The sequence below is a fragment of the Ovis canadensis genome, chromosome 2 (genome assembly GCF_042477335.2).
Source record: "Ovis canadensis isolate MfBH-ARS-UI-01 breed Bighorn chromosome 2, ARS-UI_OviCan_v2, whole genome shotgun sequence".
NCBI lineage: Eukaryota > Metazoa > Chordata > Mammalia > Artiodactyla > Bovidae > Ovis > Ovis canadensis.
Genome location: NC_091246.1, coordinates 167,092,201 through 167,114,848, shown reverse-complemented (window position 1 = coordinate 167,114,848; position 22,648 = coordinate 167,092,201). Strand labels below are relative to the sequence as shown.

The 22,648-nt window shown below is 38.7% G+C and overlaps 1 protein-coding gene and 1 pseudogene across 1 annotated transcript; both read left to right on the top strand.

The window, feature by feature from the left end:
• Positions 1–531: 531 nt before the first annotated feature.
• LOC138433134 (large ribosomal subunit protein uL24 pseudogene) lies at positions 532–12,698 on the top strand (annotated as a pseudogene).
• Positions 12,699–17,959: 5,261 nt separating this feature from the next.
• On the top strand, positions 17,960–18,737 carry LOC138432816 (translationally-controlled tumor protein). The gene has a single exon (XM_069574422.1). It carries the CDS (start codon positions 18,073–18,075, stop codon positions 18,589–18,591), a length of 519 nt encoding a protein of 172 aa, XP_069430523.1. The 5' UTR covers positions 17,960–18,072; the 3' UTR covers positions 18,592–18,737.
• The last annotated feature ends 3,911 nt before the right edge of the window (positions 18,738–22,648 follow it).

Here is a 22,648-nt window from a genome sequence, read left to right as displayed (position 1 = left end):
ATGGACGGAGGAGCCTGGTAGGCTGCAGTCCATGGGGTTACTACTAGTGATACCAAGAAGAATAAGATACATCCTTGCCCTCAAGAAGCTCAAATATGGAGGGAAGGAAAGCTTAAGAAACACAGACAACACTATGAATGGAAGTGTTCCATTTTGCCTGGAGTGTCAGAGAAAGCCTTTTAGACCAAGATCTTGATGGAGAAACATTTTCTAATCAGAGGCCCTAGAAAATGGAATTCCAGGAAGAAAAGACAGCAACCATTGTTTTAGGACATTACTGATTAACTATGTCATGGAGTTTAGAAAGATAACTCTGGAAAGAGGGGAAAGGGGGCTGTGACAAAGGAGGGACTGATTACACAGAGATCTTAAAGAGATTACAGAGAAACCTGACATGGGGCTAAACTAGACACCCTGCAAAGTTCAAATGGAAACTAGTAGTAGTGGATTGAATGAAGGTGCTAAGAAAGAGGGAGGAATCAGAATACCTTTCACGTTTCCAGTTTTGGAGACCAACTGGATGGAAGTATCATGGCGGTACTGGGAGAAAAAGACAAAACAGACGTAGGGGTAGATAGGAGGACAGAGAGGATTAGAAGAGAGAACAGATCTGTGATTGCCTATATAAGACATTAATTTGTGTTTTAGTACAATAGCTACATAAAATAGTCTATTTTACCCATATATTTTTCTTTAGTATGTTTTCATGTCCCATTTAAACATATTCATCATGTCAATACACATCATTAAATAACAATATGGACCAAGTCATCTGTGTTTATATTCCCAATACTCTATGAAGAGTATAATTTTCATAGCAGTAATCTCATGTATGTTTAGTATTCTATCTTCACTAGGAGACTTTTAGAAGTTTGGCTTCCCTAGTGGCTCCGATAATAAAATATCTGCCTGCGATACAGGAGACCCAGGTTTGAGCCCTGGGTTGGGAAGATCCCCTGGAGAAGGGAATGGCTACCCAAGCCAGTATTCTTGCCTGGAGAATTCCATGTACAGAGGACCCTGGTGGGCTGCAGACCATGGGGTTACAAAGAGTTGGGCACAACTGAGTGACTAACACATTTTCAGGTTGTTTATTATTCTGTCTTCATGAGAATATTACAGGTGCTTTGGGTGGAAAAATACCATCTCCATGTGACCACATGATACTTTGAGACAAGAAAAAAAATGTTTCTGACCTCAACTAAGCTGAGGACTAGTCCAGTTTGTATTTTCTAACCTTCACTTTTCATGTGGAGACATTGTCATCTGTAAGGATATAACAATGTTAAACCTTTTCAAATATGTCTTTTTGTTTAACTCACATAATTTGAGGACTACAGATTCTTACAGATTAGGAGTAAACTATTCATTAGAATTGGACATGGAACAACAGACTGGTTCCAAATAGGAAAAGGAGTACATCAAGGCTGTATATTGTCACCCTGCTTATTTAACATATATGCAGAGTACATCATGAGAAATGCTGGGCTGGAAGAAGCACAAGCTGGAATCAAGATTGCCGGGAGAAATATCAATAACCTTAGATATGCAGATGACACCACCCTTATGGCAGAAAGTGAAGAGGAACTAAAGAGCCTCTTGATGAAAGTGAAAGAGGAGAGTGAAAAAGTTGGCCTCAGGGAGGCCTCAGTTCAGTTCAGTTCAGTCGCTCAGTCGTGTCCAACTCTTTGTGACCCCATGAATGGCAGCACACCAGGCCTCCCTGTCCATCACCAACTCCAGTTCACTCAGACTCACGTCCATTGAGTCAGTGATGCCATCCAGCCATCTCATCCTCTGTCGTCGCCTTCTCCTCCTGCCCCCAATCCCTCCCAGCATCAGAGTCTTTTCCAATGAGTCAAATCTTGGCATGAAATAGCCAAAGTACTGGAGTTTCAGCTTCAGCATCAGTCCTTCCAAAGAAATCCCAGGGCTGATCTCCTTTAGAATGGACTGGTTGGATCTCCTTGCAGTCCAAAGGACTCTCAAGAGTCTTCTCCAACAGCACAGTTCAAAAGCATCAATTCTTCGGCGCTCAGCCTTCTTCACAGTCCAACTCTCACATCCATACATGACCACTGGCGTGCTGCAACTCATGGGGTCGCAAAGAGTCAGACATGACTGAGCGACTGAACTGAATTGAACTGATTCATCAGAAACAATAATAGCTATTAGTTGTTGAATGCACATAGCATTTTTCAGTGATGTTCTCAGAAACTTGTTATTCAGTTCCTAAGTTGTGTCCAGCTCTTTTGCAATCCCATAGACTGTAGCCCACCAGGCTCCTCTGTCCATAGGATTTCCCAGGCAAGAATACTGGAGAGGGTTGCCATTTCCTTCTCCAGGGGATCTCCCCAACACAGGGATCGAACCCACATCTCTGCTTGGCAGGTGGATTTTTACGACTGAGTCACCTGGGAAGCCCACCTTTAAGAGACTTGCTTACTACTACATTATAAAATGGGCTTCTCTGATGGCTCAGATGGTAAAGATGGCTCTGATGGCCTGCAATGTGGGAGACCTGCGTTTGATCCCTGGTTTGGGAAGATCCCCCGAAGAGCAGAGCATGGCGACCCTCTCTAATATTCTTGCCTGGAGAATCCCTTGGATAAAGGAGCCTGGAGGGCTACAGTCCATGAGGTCACAAAGAGTCAGACATGATTGAGCAACTAAGCACACACACGCATATTGTAAAACTTTGACAGCAATCTTAGGTAAGGCACTGAAACGACTTTTAAGAAAGGTAACTGAGTTTTTTTCACATCAAATGTCAAGGTGCAGGGAGGTTGGTTGTCTAGTCTTACTTCACACTGAGTCTTTCTCATTTACTTTTCTTAATGCATTCCAAAGTTGTTAAAATTCCTTATATAAAAATATGATTGATTGTTACAGTGGCAGTAATTGCATTTTAGCAAAAGTAACCATTATAGTAATTTTCTTCAAGGAAGAGAACTCTAACTAACTAAAGTAGCTAGTTACTTACTAACACATTAACTTTGAATTTTTTTAACAAAAATACTTGATAAGGCAAGTACAATAAAATGGCATGCAATATTTGTAAAACTATTTGCATTAGGTGCTTCTCAAGTTTATGTAGCTGTTAATCACAAATTAAGTGAAACAAAATGTAAGAAAATACTAAAATTTCTATACTAGTGGGCCAATTAACCAAGTCTTCATTTAAAGCCTTTTAATAATGACTCTCAGAGAGCTCTTATTTCGTTTCTAAACTATAGAAGGTAATGATATTTTTAACCAAGATTTATTCATATGATGCCCTTAGAAGACTGAATGAAATGAATACATGAAGATAGTATGATTACAAAGAAAAAACAATTATACGTGTGACTGGACAGGGTAATGCTGTATATAGCAACAACTTGAACTTGTTAAATCACAAATGCAACAGCATTAGCATTTAATTTCATGTATTTAGCTGCACACCTGAATATTAATTAGCAACTAAAATAGGAAACATGTGGTAATGTATGTATTGATAAAATCTCAGTTCCATATTCTTCAGACACCAGCAATTTAACATGAACTACATACTGGGAAAAGCTACTTTCTCATCTTCACCATTTCCTTTCTAAAATTCTTTTTCGTTATTATTGAAAGCAATAATTCAATTTCAAAATCAATTAATGCTGACTGAAGTGTTGGCTAAATCCAGAATTACATTTTCTAATATTTATTGTTAACAATGTATAGACAGTAACTGCAGAGTATAAAGCAAGAAGCCTCAAATTCAGTGTGCAAATAAACAAACAGTAATTCAAAGTAACATAAGTCAATTGAGATAACTCAAATTTTTCATTTTTAAGGAGCTGCAGAAGACGCTGGTACTTTGTTTCTGCCCCTTCTTAGCCCTGTTTTTGAAATGGCCCCTGCAAAAAAAAAAAAAAAGATTTATTTTGAAGGCTTAGACAGAGGAAAAGGAGTTTAAACTTCATGATTTTTTCCTGCCTGCCTCTATTCATCTTTCTCCATCTCCATTCCTTTGCTAGCCTCTGTATTTAAATTGGCCCTTGCACTACCTTTGATTTATTTTGCAGTTATTGTTATAAAAGAGAATTTTATTCATAAAACCATATTTCTTTGACTTAATTCTTCCTTTTACTTTCCCACTATTCCCCATAGATTGCAGATTCTCACCCCTTTGTTTGTATCATTTTGTCCCTCAACTGCATCTGTAGTAAAAGTTAGTTCTTATTATGTATGGCATGGAATGCAGTGAGAGAAATCGCAGGTGTGTTTGTGTGAGAATACATGTGTCCCTTTGCCTTTGAGTTGTATTCTAAAATAAGGATTCAGTATAAAATTAATGACTACTGTCTTTCATCACAGTCCTATTTCCTTAAAGCCTGGCTGGTGTTTCATTCATTAACATAACACCAAGGTAATTAGAAAATAATTACACTAGTGGACATCAAATAAGACATTTAAATATCTTATAAATATCTGCTAAGAAAGTTCCAGGGACTATATCAGTTAGCATGCTTCTAGTTACAAACAACAGAAAAACCCAACTCATACTTGCAGAAACAGTAACCCACATTTAGTGGCTCAAATAACTAATAGTTCAAAGGATGGGAGAGATTCAGGTGCAAATGAACAGAGTTTCAAACAATTTGGCTACAGTTGTCTAGTTTTTCCTTCTTTGATTGTTGACTGTACCCCTAGCCTACTTTCTTTCCAGGTTGCAAATTTCAGCTTATAGCAACAAGAGATGTTTCCCATTTATATCTCCTGAGAAAGGGCATGTTTTCCCCCCATCAAAGAATAAAAGTCCTGACCCTCATTTTGATTGGCCCAATTTGGGCAACTCTTGAATCACCTGTAGTGGCAAGAAGGAAAGCCCAACCAAGGCATATGCCTAGAACATGCTGATATAACTCCATAGGTTTTTAAAATATTGAAATGCTTCTAAACCAGGTGATAAGCAGCCAGTGCTCTAAGTCCACCAGGTGTTCCTCGCTGCATCAGCCTGGAATCCTTCTGACCTCTCTTTATCCAGCAACTAAAAAGTAAACACCTGCAAAGTGGGGATCCATCCGGACTCTGCTTCAGCAATGCAGCAGGCATCTCTTCTGTTAGGATTCCTTGATTGTCAAACATGAATATATTTCCAGCTTGCCACTGAGGGTAGGATCAATCCCACTGTTTAATTTTGTAGGCCTGCCTTAACAAAATACCAGAAATCGGGAGGCTCAAGGCAACAAAAATGTATTCTCTCATCATCCTGAAGGCTGGAAGTCCAAACCCAAGGTGTTTGCTGAGCCATGCTCCCTCCAAAGACTCTAAGAAAGAATTCTTTCTTGTTTCTTCTAGCTTCTGGTGGTTGCTGGCAGTCCTTGGTGTTCTTTGGTTTGTGACAGCTAACTCCAGTCTCTACATCTGTCTTTATGATGATTATTTATGTGTCTGTGTCTAAATTTCCTTCTTATAATGACATCAATCACTGGATTACGGATCACTAGTCCAGCATGACCCCATTTTAACTTGATAATATCTGCAAAGATCCTATTTCCAAATAAGTCACATTCATAGGTTCCAGGTGGACATGAATTTACGGGGGCACTATTCAACCCAGCACCCCACCCGCCAAGTGACTGCTCTGTGACAGGAAAGTAGTAAAGTGATGCTGAGGAGGTTCCCACAGGGTCTACTCTAGACGCTGGACACTCTGGGCCTCGACTCTCTTCAGGTACCTGGTTATGTCTACAGCTATATAGTTGACCTGGCATTTCAGATTGTACTTGAATCTTCTGAGCTAGCTCTACTGCTGCCTAATCTCATATTCAATTCTGTGAAAGCCTAAGTCCATGGACTTCAAATATTTGTGCTGGGAAGGGGTCTGGCAGAGTCCTTACATCCGCACACCAGTCCAAGCATTATCAATAGAGTGAATAAGCAATATATCACACCTATGATTGCAGCCATGAAATTAAAAGATGCTTACTCCTTGGAAGGAAAGTTATGACCAACCTAGATAGCATATTGAAAAGCAGAGATATTACTTTGCCAACAAAGGTCCGTCTAGTCAAGGCTATGGTTTTTCCAGTGATCATGTATGGATGTGAGAGTTGGACTGTGAAGAAAGCTGAGCACCGAAGAATTGATGCTTTTGAACTGTGGTGTTGAAGAAGACTCTTGAGAGTCCCTTGGACTGCAAGGAGATCCAACCAGTCCATCCTAAAGGAGATCAGCCCTGGGTGTTCATTCAAAGGACTGATGTTGAAGCTGAAACTCCAATACTTTGGCCACCTCATGCGAAGAGTTGACTCACTGGAAAAGACCCTGATGCTGGGAGGGATTGGGGGCAGGATGAGAAGGGGACGACAGAGGATGAGATGACTGGATGACATCACCGACTCTATACACATGAGTTTGGGTGAACTCTGGGAGTTGGCAATGGACAGGCCTGGTTTGCTGCGATTCATGGGGTCGCAAAGAGTTGGACACGACTGAGTGACTTAACTGAACTGAACTGATGCTTTTCAAATGTGCATATGCTTCTTCAATAGCCTCAGGGAGGCCACAGGAAGGAACAGGAATGTTGCTCAGTCGCGTCCGGCTCTTTGCGACCCCATGGACTGTAGCCTACCAGGCTCCTCTGTCCATGGGGTTTTCCAGGCAATAGTACTGGAGTGGATTGCCATTTCCTTCTCCTGAGGATCTTCCCAACCCAGGGATCGAACCCGGGTCTCCCGCATTGTAGACAGACGCTTTACCGTCTGAGCCACCAGGGAAGTCAATGTGCATAGCTGTGATTAATTTTTAAAAATTCACTTAAAATCTTCTTAAATTTATAGTACCACTTTGTTATTATGTGTGTTCTCTATCAATGCATAATAAATGCAACTTCTATTGTACTTTAGCACATTGGCCTTTATTAAAAGGGCCATGAGTAAATTAAGATACAAGTCTGACTGCTGTGACAAAGGCCAAAATACAGTCAGTATCAATTCAGTCGCTCAGCCACGCCCAACTCTTTGCAACCCCATGGACTGCAGCGCATTAACTCCCAGAGCTTGCTCAAACTTACGTCCATCAAGTCGGTGATGCCATCCAACCATCTGCCATGACCCTCTGTCATCCCCTTCTCCTCCTGCCCCCAATCCCTCCCAGCATCACAGTCTTTTCCAATGAGTCAACTCTTCGCATGAGGTGGCCAAAGTACTGGAGTTTCAGCTTTAGCATCATTCCTTCCAAAGAAATCCCAGGGCTGATCTCCTTCAGAATGGACTGGTTGGATGTCCTTGCTGTCCAAGGGACTCTCAAGAGTCTTCTCCAACACCACAGCTCAAAAGCAGCAATTCTTCAGGACTCAGCTTTGTTTATAGTCCAACTCTCACATCCATACATGGATGGAAAAACCATAGCTTTCACTAGTCGGACCTTTGTCGGCAAATAATGTCTTTGCTTTTTAATATGCTATCTAGGTTTGTCATAACTTTTCTTCCAAGAAGCAAGCATCTTTTAATTTCATGGCTGCGGTCACCATCTGCAGTGATTTTGGAGCCCAGGGAAATAGTCTATCACTGTTTCCACTGTTTCCCCATCTATTTGCCATGAAGTGATAGGGCCGGATGCCATGATCTTAGTTTTTTTGAATGCTGAGTTTTAAGCCAGCTTTTTCACTCTCCTCTTTCATGTTCAGAGACTCGTTAGTTCTTCTTCCCTTTCTGCCCTAAGGGTGGTGTCACCTGCATATCTGAGGTTATTGATATTTCTCCCTGTAATCTTGATTCCAGTTTGTGCTTCATCCAGCCCAGCATTTCACATGATGTACTCTGCATATAAGTTAAATAAGCAGGGTGACAATATACAGCCTTGACGTACTCCTTTCCCAATTTGGAACCAGTCTGTTGTTCCATGTCTGGTTCTAACTGTTGCTTCTTAACCTGCATACAGATTTCTCAGGAGGCAGGTCAGGTGGTCTGGTATTTCCATCTCTTGAACAATTTTCCACAATTTGTTGTGATCCACATAGTCAAAGGCTTTGGCATAATCAGTAAAGCAGGAGCAAATGTTTTTCTGGAACTCTTTTTTGATGATGCAAAGGATGTTGGCCATTTGATCTTTGGCTCCTCTGCCTTTCCTAAAACCAGCTTGAACATCTGGAAGTTCATGGTTCACATACTGTTGAAGCCTGGCTTGGAGAATTTTGAGCATTACTTTGCTAGTATGAGATGAGTGCAATTGTGTGCTAGTTTGAACATTGTTTGGCATTGCCTTTCTTAGGGATTGGAATGAAAACTGACCTTTTCCAGTCTTGTGGCCCCTGCTGAGTTTTCCAAATTTGCTGGCATATTGAGCGTAACACTTTCACACCATCATCTTTTAGGATTTGAAATAGCTCAACTGGAATTCCATCACCTCCACTAGCTTTGTTCGTAGTGATGCTTCCTAAGGCCCATTTGACTTGGCATTCCAGGATGTCTGGCTCTAGGTGAGTGATCACACCATCATGGTTATCTGGGTCACAAAGATCTTTTTAGTGTAGCTCTTCTGTGTGTTCTTGTCACCTCTTCTTAATATCTTCTGCTTCTGTTAGGTCCATACCATTTCTCTCCTTTATTGTGTCCATTTTTGCATGAAATGTTCCCTTGGTATCTCTAATTTTCTTGATTAGATCTCTAGTCTTTCCTATTCTACTGTTTTCCTCTATTTCTTTGCATTGTTCACTGAGGAAGGCTTTCTTATCTCTCCTTGCTATTCTTTGGAAATCTGCATTCAGATGGGTATATCTTTCCTTTTCTCCTTTGTCTTTAGCTTCTCTTTAGCAAAAAGGCAAAATGGTTGTCTGGAGAAGGCTTACAAATAGCTTAAGAAAGAAGAAAATCTAAAGGCAAAAAGCAATAATTCAAACAGATAGACATTAATGTCTTTCTCATGTAAAAGCTAAACCATAAGTAGTCCAGAACTCATTCAGGCAGCTCTGTGATCTTGAGGACCTGGCCACTTACTACTTTGTCATTCTACCATTCTCAAGTCATGGCTTTCATCCCTGGTCTAAGATGGTTTTTGCAGTTTTCACCAGTGTGGCTGCATTCTGCTCACTTATCGTTGGTAGACCCTAAAATAAACGGCCAAGCATAGCAACAAGAGTGACTGGGAAATGTAGTCTTTATTTGAGCAGGCTTGTGCTCAGCTCAATGTTGAGAGTTCTCTTGCTAAAGAAAGACGGAAAAAATCAATATTAGGGGACAGTTGACAGTCCTTGACAAAAACTACATGCACTTAGAAAAAAGTGATGGATATTTGCAAATAATTGGCATATTCCTAATTGATTATCAAGTTTGTTCTAAGATCATTTTCAATATAACTTTACACATCCTGAATATTTTAAATTTGTGACTTGTTTTCTTTAGACTACCTTACCTTACTAACTCTGCTTATATAGTTGAGCTAAATATATATTCATGAGATGTCTGTAGTAAGAAAATTTTAGAATCATAAAGAGAATGGCTACAAATATTGAAGTTAACAGGAAACAGTGTATGAAAGGGGTAAAGGTTGTTAGTTAGTGAGTGACTATTTTGCTAGAATGATAATTTTAACTCTCTATATCTAGTGACAAGTTATCCAATTGCAGATCTTCCTCAGCTTACAGTGGGTTTACATCCCAATAAATTCATGATTGGTTGAAAATATCATAAATCTAAAACACATTAATATATCTACTGAACATCACAACTTAGCCCACCCTAATTGAAACATGCTCAGAACACTTGTTAGCCTACAGTTTGGCAAAATCATCTAACACAAAGCCTGTTTTATAATAAAGTGTTGAATATCTCAGGTAATTTACTGATGCTTGCTGTAGACTTTATACAGTTGTTTTAGTATCTCCAGTGTAGCAATTATTTTTTTATCTACTTTCTGTACAAATTCCCTGACCATTTCTAGAGTTCTATGCTTCCTAAGCAATAGATTGGAGAAGGAAATGGCAACCCACTCTAGTGTTCTTGCCTGGAGAATCCCAGGGATGGGGGAGCCTGGTGGGCTGCCGTCTATGGGGTCGCACAGAGTCGGACACGACTGAAGCGACTTAGCAGCAGCAGGCAATAGGTATGAAATATTTGTGATATTTAGGAAGCCAATACCTCACTCTCTTAGGGTTTGAATTGGAAAGCAAGATGTAATATAGATAAATTTCCTCAAAATGTATTCCTCTACATTTTCCCTACAAGCAACATACCTGTAAATCAGATACTTCCCCCTCGTCTCCAGCACCTCTTAATGCTAGAGGGGCCCAGGATTTCATCCCTTCTCCATATACACTCTTTCCCTGGTAGTTCTCATTCAGTCTCATGATTTTATAGGCCAAATGAAGGTTTCTACTTCTAAGCCAAATAGGCCTTTTAATCATAAATTTTTCATATCCAAACTTGTGATCTCCTTATTTACCTCCATCTCAAATATGTTAAGGTTTCAGTTTTTCCTGTCAGTGACTAACAACTCCAGTTTCTTGGGCCAAAAATTTTGGAGTCATCTTTTACTATCTTTTTTTTTTGTTCCTACACCCTACAATTACCCTCAAGAAGTCATATCAGCCCAATATACAAACTACCTCCAGCTTCCAATCACTTCTCATTGCCTCCTCTGCTGTCTACAACTCTGGTCCAAGAACTGCAATTCACTGCAGTAGCCTCCTCACTGGTCTCCCCTACTTCTGCCCTAGTCCTTCTAATAGTCTTTTATTAACAGAGCAGCCCGAGTGCTTTCTTTTAAAGTCTTAGATTAGGTCATTTCTCTGTTCATACCCCTCTACTGGATCCATTTTCCCTAAGTGACGCTTGAAGTCCTTATTTATAGCCTAGAAGTTTCCTCATGACAGAGCCTCTATCTGACTACATCTCCTACTCCACACCAGACACACTGACCTCTTTGCCACAGGATAATGTACTTACCATCCCCTTTGTTGACCTTAAACAGTAGACTACCAGTTATTTCTGCAGCAAAAATGCATTTATTCAGGATCAACAAAGAAGACCAATTCAGGAACCACAACTGTGGTGAACCACATGCAAAGTCTCCCCAAGGAGAAGAGCTCTTTCATAGAAGAGAAACGAAAGTTGGGAGGGCTGTAGTAAACGAAGAGTCCACTGGAGGAACTGAGAGTTTTCACTGAATGAGTTGTGACACTCTTTCTTTGGCTAAGCTCTTCCCAAGCAAGAAGAAAAAGTTTTCCTCTTCCTGGTGGGCTCTGCTATTATAGTAGGGCAAAAGAGTACCCCCTTGACATTTAAAATAGAAAAGTGTATCTTAATTGAGGTTACTGTCTATTAACTTTTACACTCTCTTCCCCTAGGTGTCTGCATGGCTTACTCTCTAATCTCTTTTTAGTCTCCTCTCAAGCATTACCTGCTCAGGGCACAACTGCCTTTCCATAGTAGTTTGACATATATTTTGCATGTTTACTTTGTTTATTGTCTGTTTTTCCCATAAGAATACAAAATCTTGTATAAACTTAATATATATTAAATATTTACTACATATTTCTAGTTCTTAAATCTGTGCCTGACATAAAGAAGGTATGCAACAAGTACTTGATGAATGAATGAATGAAAATATATACACAACATAAATTATTTCACAAAAATAAATAAGCATTAGAATACCTCAAATAAATTTAAAAGAATCTCATAAGTACGGAGTGTTATCCATGTGGTAGGCTCCAGGTAGTATTTTACAAGTGTGATGTCAGTAAATTTACATAGCAAGTCCTATGTTATTGGTCTTATTAAACCAACTTATAGGTGAGATATTGTGTAACTAGTCAGTAAATGGGGAATATGGGTTCATACTCTGATATGCTGGTCATTCTTTACCCAACATTCCTCTTTAAACTTAAAAAAATGTCACCAACAACAACAGCAACAAAAAAGATTACACCAAAGCTTCATTTAAAAACGGGCAACCAAATGCCTGGCTAGGACTCCAACTGTGTGAAAATTATAAATTCCAACTTTTCAAAGGAAGAATATTGGATAGGTCAGGCAAAAGCCTGAGCAGAGATTTGACAGGCAGAACTGAGCATTTAAACAGAAAAATAGATTATAGTTAGAGAAACTTCTCTTAAGATGCCATCTTCCCTTCCCTGTTGTGGTCATCAATGAGGTGGCAATAGCCAAAAGTGAGACTTAATCCCTTTGTGATTGAGACAAGAGCAAGAACCATAAAAAAACATGCCAACTCACTTTCCCACATTCACATTAAGATCATTTCTTTCCCTCTTTCCAAAGAGCTGAGACAGGAGTACAGTGTCCAGTCCATGTCCCTCTGAAAGGTTGATGAAGTTCAGGTTGTACAAGGATATTACAAAGGTCAACAATTTGGCAAAGTATTCCAAGTTTGCAGGAAGACATAAGTCATATACAATGAACGTGTACAGTAGGAGAAGCCAATGCACAACTGTCCATGTGGGCATTCAGTGCAGCAAGGTGGTTAGCACCAGGCCAAACGTGAATAAGGTTGGCAAAAAGAGCTCTGGATGTAAAGCCAAATCTTGCAAAGTAAGAAAAGAAAAGGGCAAAAAAAGGAAGAAATATATGAGAATATGTGGAAATAAGCCATCTTATGTACAACCTTCATTAATACCTGCTAAAATGAAAACAAAAACAGAAACAAAAAAACCCAACTCCCTAACCCAACCAGCCATCCCATACTCCCATTGTGCAAAAGGATGAGAAATTGCTTTATGTTCTTGCCTGTTGATTTGTTGTTATCAATTTGCACCAGACTGAGATTATCCAAGGCTGCCAGAAATAAAATTTGGGATTTTTTTATTAAAGAGGGCTCTTATTTTGGTTGGTCATAAATAGTAAAGAAGGCTTTCTTTTGCTCTTCTGCTGGCCATGTGAAGAAACATGGGGTTGACTTTGCCTCTGATCTTCTCCAACTCTTCTTTTCTCTGAAAGATGTTTGAAAACTACTATTTTTAAAAAAAATTCAGAAAAGTGAAATAAAGAGGATAAAAGTCATAGCATACCCCATACATAAGGAAATGTTCTGAAGCATTTGCAAGTAGGTACTGGAAACTTATCAAAACCACCTCGATAAAAGAAATGGTTACATGAGTGACTTGAGTACTGAAACTTCAAGTATGTTAGCAAATCGGAAGACCTGTGAAATAAGTGGATATACTTACTAACATCCTGGATGGTCTCTACATAAACAGATTCTAAAGGGACATTTATATAGTTAATTCACATGTGGAGCCAAAAGAAGCCCCGTATTGATTCCAAAGGACAACATCTCTCAAAGCACACAGAATAGTGAGTTGTCATTTCTTTGTTTCAATAACAAAATGTTATTATGGCAAACTTAGTACTAAGATTTGGGTGATAGCTGCAGCTCTCCAGAAACTAGCTCTAAAAGGTAGGTACCAATATCCCAGCAAGCACGTTAAGAAGACTTCAAGTTGTATTTATCTGATCTAAGATTGAATCCTATATATAGGGGAAAGAATGTTGGCAGGAATTTAGCAATCAGAAGTCTGTGTTTCCTTGGAAAAGACAGTTGGACAATTCCTTTAAACAGAGCAAGCTATTGCTCAAAACTCAAACATTTGCTTCTCCATTTACCAGTGAAAATTGTATCCTATTGTCAAATACAATGCGTGTTATTATTAAAAATTACATGTCCTTCCTAAATGGCTGAGTTCACCTACATATTTGAGTTAACAAATTGACCAGAGAAAACAGGCTTGGCCGCAAAGTCAATGAAAGTCAAATAAAAGGCCCAACTAAACAGATGAGACACCATGCCCCAAAGATCAACAGAGGAGATCATTGTTAGGTAATGAGGGTTTAGTCAATTCAGCAAGGAGAATTTGCCATGCCCATCACAAAGCAATTCATTTAAACTACTTAAACACAAATTCTACTGCAAGACTTGTGGGCAGTTAGTTGAATACAACTGGATTTTTTTCTTTACCATATTGTATTAAACTACATTGAATCTTACATGGATATCCTAGAGATATCTTTGAAATTTTTGGTAATAACAATGGTGGCATCAAATCGGTAGCTTTATATTAGTTAACTTTTTCAACTAATTGAAAAAAAAATTAGTTAATTTCAATATTTAAATTGATATTTAATTGTGAGATGTGATATTTAAATGTAAGATGTAATGACAATTATGATGACTGAGATTAAGATAATAATGAACTATTTGTTTTAAAGCAATCCTTATTCCAGTACTTTCTTCCTAAAATGATTCTACAGCTTTTGAATACTGGGCATTATCTGGACTGGTCTAGAGTATCAAAGAGTCCACACCTTGTCCATATTTGCCCTTCCTGAGATTTGCCAGAAAGAACTTCCATCCACTATACTGAGAAGCACAATTTCTTCTTCTCTGTAGCATCCATTAGGATTCATTCTGCTAAATATTATAATTAAATACCTGGAAAACCCAAGGGACTCAACCAAAAAGCTATTTAGCCAAGTAGTGAGGCACAAAATTAATATACAAAAGACAACAAATGGCATGAATATATAATAGATTCAAGTACTCATTTAAAAAAGAAAAGATGAAAGCTACATTAATAAACTTAATAAGAAATGTTAAAACACGACTGAAAACATACAAGAAGTTTTGTACAAAGGGAAGATGTACCTAGTTGGTAAATACCAAAGGATGTCAATTCTTTCTGAGTTAATTTATAATTTCAACACGAGCCCAATAAGAAAAATATTGACAGTGAGGTTTTTAACATAAGGCAAAATTATCATAAAGTTTATATGGAAAAATAATTAATCAGAAATAGGCAGAAAACTGAGGAGTAAAGGGCAGTTAGGGCAAATTAGCACTATCAGATTTATTGTTGTTCACTCATTCAGTCACGTCTGACTCCTTGTGAACCCATGGTCTGCAGCACGCCAGGCTTCCAGGTCCATCACCAACTCCCAGAGCTTGCTCAAACTCATGTCCATTGAGTCAGTGATGCCATCCAACCCTCTCATCCTCTGTCGTCCCCTTCTCCTCCTGCCTTCAGTATTTCCCAGCATCAGGATCTTTTCCAATGAGTCGACTCTTCACGTCAGGTGGCCAAGGTATTGGAGTTTCAGCTTCAGCATTAGTCCTTCCAATGAATATTCAGGACTGATTTCCTTTAGGATGGACTGGCTTTTTCACCTTGTTGTCCAAGGGATTCCCAGGAGTCTTCTCCAACACCACAATTCAAAAGCATCAATTCTTCAGCACTCAGCTTTCTTTATATTCCAACTCTCACAACCATACATGAATACTGGAAAAAACATAGCTTTGACTATATGGACCTTTGTCAGCAAAGTAATGTCTCTGCTTTTGAATATGCTGTCTAGGTTTGTCATAGCTTTTCTTCCAAGAAGCAAGCATCTTTTTATTTCATGGCTGCAGTCACTGTCCACAGTGATTTTGGAGCCCAGGGAAATAAAGTCTCTCACTGTTTCCATTGTTTCTCCATCTATTTGCCTTGAAGTGATGGGACCAGATGCCATGATTTTCTTTTTTCTTTTTTTGAATGTTGAGTTTTAAGCCAGCTTTTTTACTCTCCTCTTTCACCTTCATCAAGGGACTCCTTAGTTCCTCTTCACCTTCTGCCATAAGGGTGGTATCGTCTTCATATCTGAGGGTACTGATATTTACCCCAGCAATCTTGATTCCAGCTTGAGCTTCATCCAGCCCAGCATTTCACACGATGTATTCTGCATATAAGTTAAACAAGCAGGGTGACGCTATACAGCCTTGACATACTCCTTTCTTAATCTTGAACCAGTCCATCACTCCATGTCCAGTTCTAACTGTTGCTTCTTGACCTGCATAAAGATTTTTCATGAGACAGGTAAGGTGATCTGGTATTCTCATCTCTTGAAGAATTTTCCATAGTTTGTTGTGATCCACATAGTCAAAGGCTTTAGTGTAGTCAATGAAGCAGAAGTAGATGTTTTTCTGGAATTCCATTGATTTTTCTACAATCTGAAGGATGTTGGCAATTTGATCTCTGGTTCCTCTGCCTTTTCTAAATCCAGCACTATCAGATATTAAAACACAAAGACCTGAACATTAAAACAGTGTGGTACTAGTTAATCATTACACAAAATGACTGATAGAATATCATACAAAATTCAAAACTAATTCCAAATGTATACTGCTATTATGAAAACTATGGCATTTCTAATCAGTGGGGAAGAAGTAAACACTTCAATAAATGATGGCCAACTGCCTGTGAGGAAAAGATCTTGGATTCTGAGCACATACCATTACTCTAGTAAAACCACGATAAATTTCAAATGAATGAAAGACGTTCCTACAAAATAGTGAGAGCATATAATATTAGAAGAAGTTACAGAAGTTATATTTTAGTATTTCAGTGGAGAAGATCTTTATGACTCAAAATCTATAACCCATGAAAGAGAATAATAAATTTAACAATATAAAAACTATAAACAATGTCAGATAGTAAATTACAAACAGAAACTCATATCATAGACAAATAATAATCTCCTTAACATGTGAAGAACTATTGGATACCAATAAAATACCAACAATATAATAGAAAATAGGCAGAAATACCAGGTGGTGCTAGTCATAAAGAACCTACCTGTTGATGCAGGAGATGTTAGAGATGCAGGTTCAGTCCCTGGGTTGGGAAGACTCCCTGGAGGAGGGCATGGCAACCCACTCCAGAATCCCATAGAGAATCACAAAGAGTCGGACATGCCTGAAGTGACTTAGTTTAGCATCCATGCATGGAACTCTGTGTATGTGTGTGTAAGAGTTATGTAAATGATGGACAGGGTGAGAGCAAAACTTTTCACTGTATATCTTTATATATCTTTATATATATATATTTTTTTTTAATTTGAACTATCTGAACATATGACATTTTATGTCATAGGACCAGGAAAAGATTTTGCTACTCAAGAGGAGCCATTCCTTTAGGGCCCTCATCATGAGCAACCATTTGCTGCTAGGGAGAACGGAAAGTCAATTAAAACTATCTTCTAACAACAGTCAACAAATAGGACTACATCAAACTAAAAAGCTTATGCATGGTAAAAGAAACCATCAACAAAACAAAAGGGCAACCTATTAAATGGGAGAAGATATTTGCAAACAATATATCCTATAAGAGACTGGTATCTAAAATATATAAAGAACTGATACAGCTCAATATATTTTTTTAAAAAAGCAATTGAAAAATGGACAGAGGACCTGAATAGACATTTCCCAAAGACAGACAGATGGTCAACAGGCACATGAAAAGATGTTCAGCGTGCTGATAATCAGGGAAATACAAACCAAAATGACAATAAGATGCCACTTCATGCCTGTCACAATGGCTATTATCAAAAAGACAATAACAATTCTTAGGGAGGATGTGAAGAAAAGGGAACACTAATGTACTGTTGGTAGGAATGTAAGTTAGTATAGCCTCTGTGGAAAACAGTATTGAGGTTCTTCAAAAAATTAAAAATTCAACTGGCAACTGCCAGCAATTCCAGCTCTTGGTATTTATTTGAAGAAAATAAAAACACTAATTCAAAAAGATATGGACCCCCATGTTTGTTGCAGCATTGACTACAATAGCCAAGATTTGGAAACAACCTAAATGTTCATTAGTAGATGAATGGACAATTAAGATGTGGTATATATACAATGGAATATTACTCTACAGTTAGAAAAAGAAAGAAATCATTTCATTTGCAACAACTTGGATAGACCAAGAGAGTATTATGCCAAGTGAAGTAAGTCAGTCAAAGGAAGACAAATACTGTATAATTTCACTTATGTGTGGAATATTAAAACAGAATAAAAGGATAAAACAAAAACAGATTCATATATACAGATTCATATATACAACCAATGGTTGCCAGAGAGGGTGAGGGGCGAAGGATGGGAAAAATAGGTCAGAGGGATTAATAAGTACAAACTACTAGTTATAAAATAAATAAGTTGCTTTTCCGCCCGCTCCCCCCTCCCCCCGAGCGCCGCTCTGGCCGCACTGCGCTCGCTCTGAGCTCCGGGCTCCTGCTAAGCCAGCGCCGCTGTCGCCTCCCTCCAGTCGCCATCATGATCATCTACCGGGACCTCATCAGCCATGACGAGATGTTCTCCGACATCTACAAGATCCGGGAGGTCGCGGACGGGCTGTGTCTGGAGGTGGAGGGGAAGATGGTCAGTAGGACAGAGGGTAACATCGATGACTCGCTCATTGGTGGAAATGCCTCCGCTGAAGGCCCCGAGGGCGAAGGTACCGAAAGCACAGTAATCACTGGTGTCGATATTGTCATGAACCATCACTTGCAGGAAACCAGCTTCACAAAAGAAGCCTACAAGAAGTACATCAAAGATTACATGAAGTCAATCAAAGGGAAACTTGAAGAACAGAGACCAGAAAGAGTAAAACCTTTTATGACAGGGGCTGCAGAACAAATCAAGCACATCCTTGCTAATTTCAAAAACTATCAGTTCTTTATTGGTGAAAACATGAATCCAGATGGCATGGTTGCTCTGCTGGACTACCGTGAGGATGGTGTAACCCCATATATGATTTTCTTTAAGGATGGTTTAGAGATGGAAAAATGTTAACAAAGTTGGCAGTTACTTTGGATCAATCACCTGTCGTCAAAACTGGCTGGCCACTGCTTTTCATCCACACAACACCAGGACTTAGACAGATGGGACTGATGTCATCTCGAGCTCTTCATTTGTTTTGAACGTTGATTTATTTGGAGCGGAGGCATTGTTTTTGAGAAAACGTGTCATGTAGGTTGTCTAAAAACAAAACACATTTAAACTCAAAAATAAAATAAAATAAAATAAATAAGTTATGGGGGTGTAATATATAGCATAGGGATTATAGTCAATAATATCATAATAATTTTGTATGGTGAGAGATGGTTACTAGATTTACAGTGATCATTTCATGGCGTGTATAAATATGGAATCACTATGTTTTATTCCTGAAACTAATATAATATTATATGTCAATTATGATTCAATTTAAAAAAAAACAAAAACCCACCAAATTAACAGGCAAATAAATAAAACTATCTTCTTCATTGCCAGTGGTCTCTTTCTATTAAAAAGTACACCATCAAAGCTACACATTAGACAGAGAATCAAGTAGGATACATGTTTTACCTACCTCTGTTTCTTTTCCTAAAAGTAAGGGAATTAGGCCCAAATATACTGTATCTTCCTTTAAATCTTTCTCTTCTTTTTAATCTTTTCTAAACACACAAAAAGAAAAGAAACCTCCCCCCCCCCAAACAAAACAACCTCAAAAAGCCGAAGGAAAAAAAAATGGCCATTCAGTATTTTCCTTGACTTAGTATATCCAGGTTGCCATAACAAAATGCCACAGACTGGGCTGCTTATAAACAACAGAAATAATTTATTTCTCATGTTCTGGAGCCTGGAAGTCCAAGATCAGGATGCCAACCTGACTGGTTGAGGATCCTTTCTGGATCACAGACTTTTCATTGTATCTTTGTGTGGAGAAAGGGGCTGAGGATATCTCTGGAACCTCTTTCATAAGGATACTAAGCTCAGTCAGTAAAGAATCTGCCTGCAGTGCAGGAGACCCGGGTTCGATCCCTGGGTTGGGAAGATCCCTTAGAGAAGGAAAGGGCAACCCACTCTAGTATTCTTGCCTGGAAAATCTCATGGACAGAGGAGCCTGGTGGACTGCAGTCCATGGGGTCGCAGAGAGTAGGGCACGACTGAGCGACTAACACACTAACACTGATGCCATTCATCAGGGCTCCACCCTCATAACTTAAGACTTCCCAAAAGGAAGTGGAAAAATTCTCTTTCAAACTGAATTTAAGAGAGTCTCTTTGTACTTAAACCTCACCTTCTATTTGTCACCTCTGATTTCACGCCCTGTTTTCACACTAACATTTTACCAACATTCAAGGTCATTTCTCTCTTGGCCTTAGGATATTATTCACCTAATTCAGCTCCCTATGAGTTTTAACAGTATGCTCTGAATTATTTTATCATCAATAAGGATATAAAGGAAACCATCCTCATGGCAGGTTTCCACTAATTATCATTTGATTCACTGTCATTGTATGAATCACTGGAAACACAGTGACGGCTAACTACTGTTGGTAACTTTGTCAAGTTCTTCCATTACCCAGAGGTGGTATAAACCAGACTGCTTTACCTCTTTGGAAGCTTCTTCTCTCTTACTGATATGATGCTGTAGCTTTTACTACTTCCTCATAAATAGATATCTGCAGACCCTAACCTGCCTGTATCGAAACTGAGTCAATCTTTTGTCCGGAGGTTTCACTGAAAAATACTGTGTAGGGTAACTATGACAACACTAGTATGATAAAAGAAAACCAAACTCCAATAATCTAGAATTTCCTTCAGCCATTGTTTCCAGGGATAACCTTTAAGACATTTTATGTTGCAACTTGCTTTATATGGTAACAATAATATGAAAGAGATATTCCTGAAATTAAACAGAACTGTATTCAATTTTTTTTTCCCTCTCATTTTTCCACCTGTGTTTTAGTTTGCTTTCAGCACTGGAGTTAGAATAAAAAGCAAATTGGTCATGGGAGATAATAATCTTTGAAAAAGCAATTTTCAGTACAGTGGCCAAAAATATTTTTTGTAAAATAACTATAATAATTGTAGAAGTTGGGTGATGGATACGTGAGAGTTCAATGTAATATTCCTCTCGTTTGGTGTATTTTGAACATTTTCTATAACAACAACAAAAAAAGTAAACCTTTAAGTGCATTCTCAATCTCTTTTTGCTGTGGTACATCTTATCAGATATCCTATAAACTACCCTTGGCATCATCCTCCAAATTGGATCTATGTCCAGAGAGAGATATTAAAGTATAATTGAGGTGAAATGTACTATTACTTTACTGTAGTTAATAATTTGATGAGAAAAGTAGAGACAATAGTGAAGTGGTGGTAATCCCTGAAAGCTGGAAACTGGGGGCCATTCAAGTAGGCCATTGATGTTGTTTGCATATGTTTAGAAGAGGAAAGAGGGGACCATAGTGTGGATAACACAAGGGTGATATGAGGAAAAAAGATTTTTTTAAACCTCTAGGTCCAGATGGTAAAGAACATAGAAAAAGAAGTTGAAGAACAAACTTAGAAAGGGCTGATAATGAAAAGCTGAGCTCAGGCAATCTCTGCATATAATCACATATCCAGAATAAAGGAAAGAAGGCTATCATGGGATCCCTGTAAGTGTGATCCCAATGACCCTGAACACACTGAACATTCAGATGCCTGCAAGGACTGCAGTTTCAGCCTGAAACTGATCCAGGCAGAAAAGGACCCTGCACCTTCAAGGAGATGGTTTTCCAAAAAGGTTTATCCTCCCTCGGCTTGAGAATGTGGGTAGACTGAACTAGAAAGAAAAGGCATTGATTTCAATGGTTTGGACTCAAGGAGAGAGCAATAAACGAAAGAATTGAGATAGCTTAAGAGAGATGACTTAGTGTTTTCAGACTGTACTGAGCTAATGAGGCAATATTTTCATCAGTAGCTCACTTCATCTATTTATATATTTTTATTTTTTTAACTGAATTTTTCCAAAAGATTAGTAATATCAGATGTGGAATTGAACAGATTGGGTATACTGTATTTTGGTAGATATAATGGGAAAGGTATACTTTAGAGGAGGAAAAGGGTTATCTGGCTATAGAGAAATATTTAGAGGAGAAATCTCTTGCCCCACTCTTGCATCTTTAAGGGTTTGAAAAGGTAAGTTTTTTGTTCAAGATAAGGGTAGAGAAAATCCAGCTAAACTTGCTTTTTGTTTGGGATCTGAATGGCATTTCATCAATCATTTGGAATTTAATTGCTAAAGCATAAATAAATTTCTCAAGCCCCTTATTCTCTTTATAATAGCCCTTTCTCATTTGTGTGCTATTCTTCATTTGCCTGAAAAGCAAATTAAGGCTTTCTAGTAGCTATCCACAAATGCAGAGCAACTTCTTAGGTCTGGCTTTTTTTATTATTTTCATTTGTGATTTCAGAATTTATGTTGAGAATATACTTAAGAAATTAGCCAAAGATGCAAAGATAGCTGGCATGCCTATTACTTAAGAAAACGTGATTAAGTTCAAAATCTTCTTCACAAATCTAATGACCTTTAGTGGAGACAAATGCATATTCAGTTCAGATCAGTCGCTCAGTCGTGTCTGACTCTTTGTGACCCCATGAACTGCAGCACACCAGGCCTCCCTGTCCATCACCAACTCCCAGAGTCCATCCAAACCCATGTCCATCGAATCAGTAATGCCATCCAACCATCTCATCCTCTGTCATCCCCTTCTCCTGCCCTCAATCTTTCCCAGCATCAGGGTCTTTTCCAACGAGTCAGCTCTTCTCATCAGATGGCCAAAGTGTTGGCGTTTCAGCTTCAACACCAGTCCTTTCGATGAACACCCAGGAGTGATCTGCTTTAGTATGTACTGGTTGGATCTCCTTTCAGTCCAAGGAACTCTCAAGAGTCTTCTCCAACACAGCAGTTCAAAAGCATCAATTCTTCAGCACTCAGCTTTCTTTATATTCCAACTCTCACATCCATACATGACCACAGGAAAAACCATAGCCTTGACTAGACGGGATCTTTGTTGCCAAAGTAATGTCTCTGATT

Bases quoted from the DNA above. Each gene is read 5' to 3' on its own strand.
- LOC138432816 (XM_069574422.1), top strand. From the start codon at position 18,073: ATGATCATCTACCGGGACCTCATCAGCCATGACGAGATGTTCTCCGAC.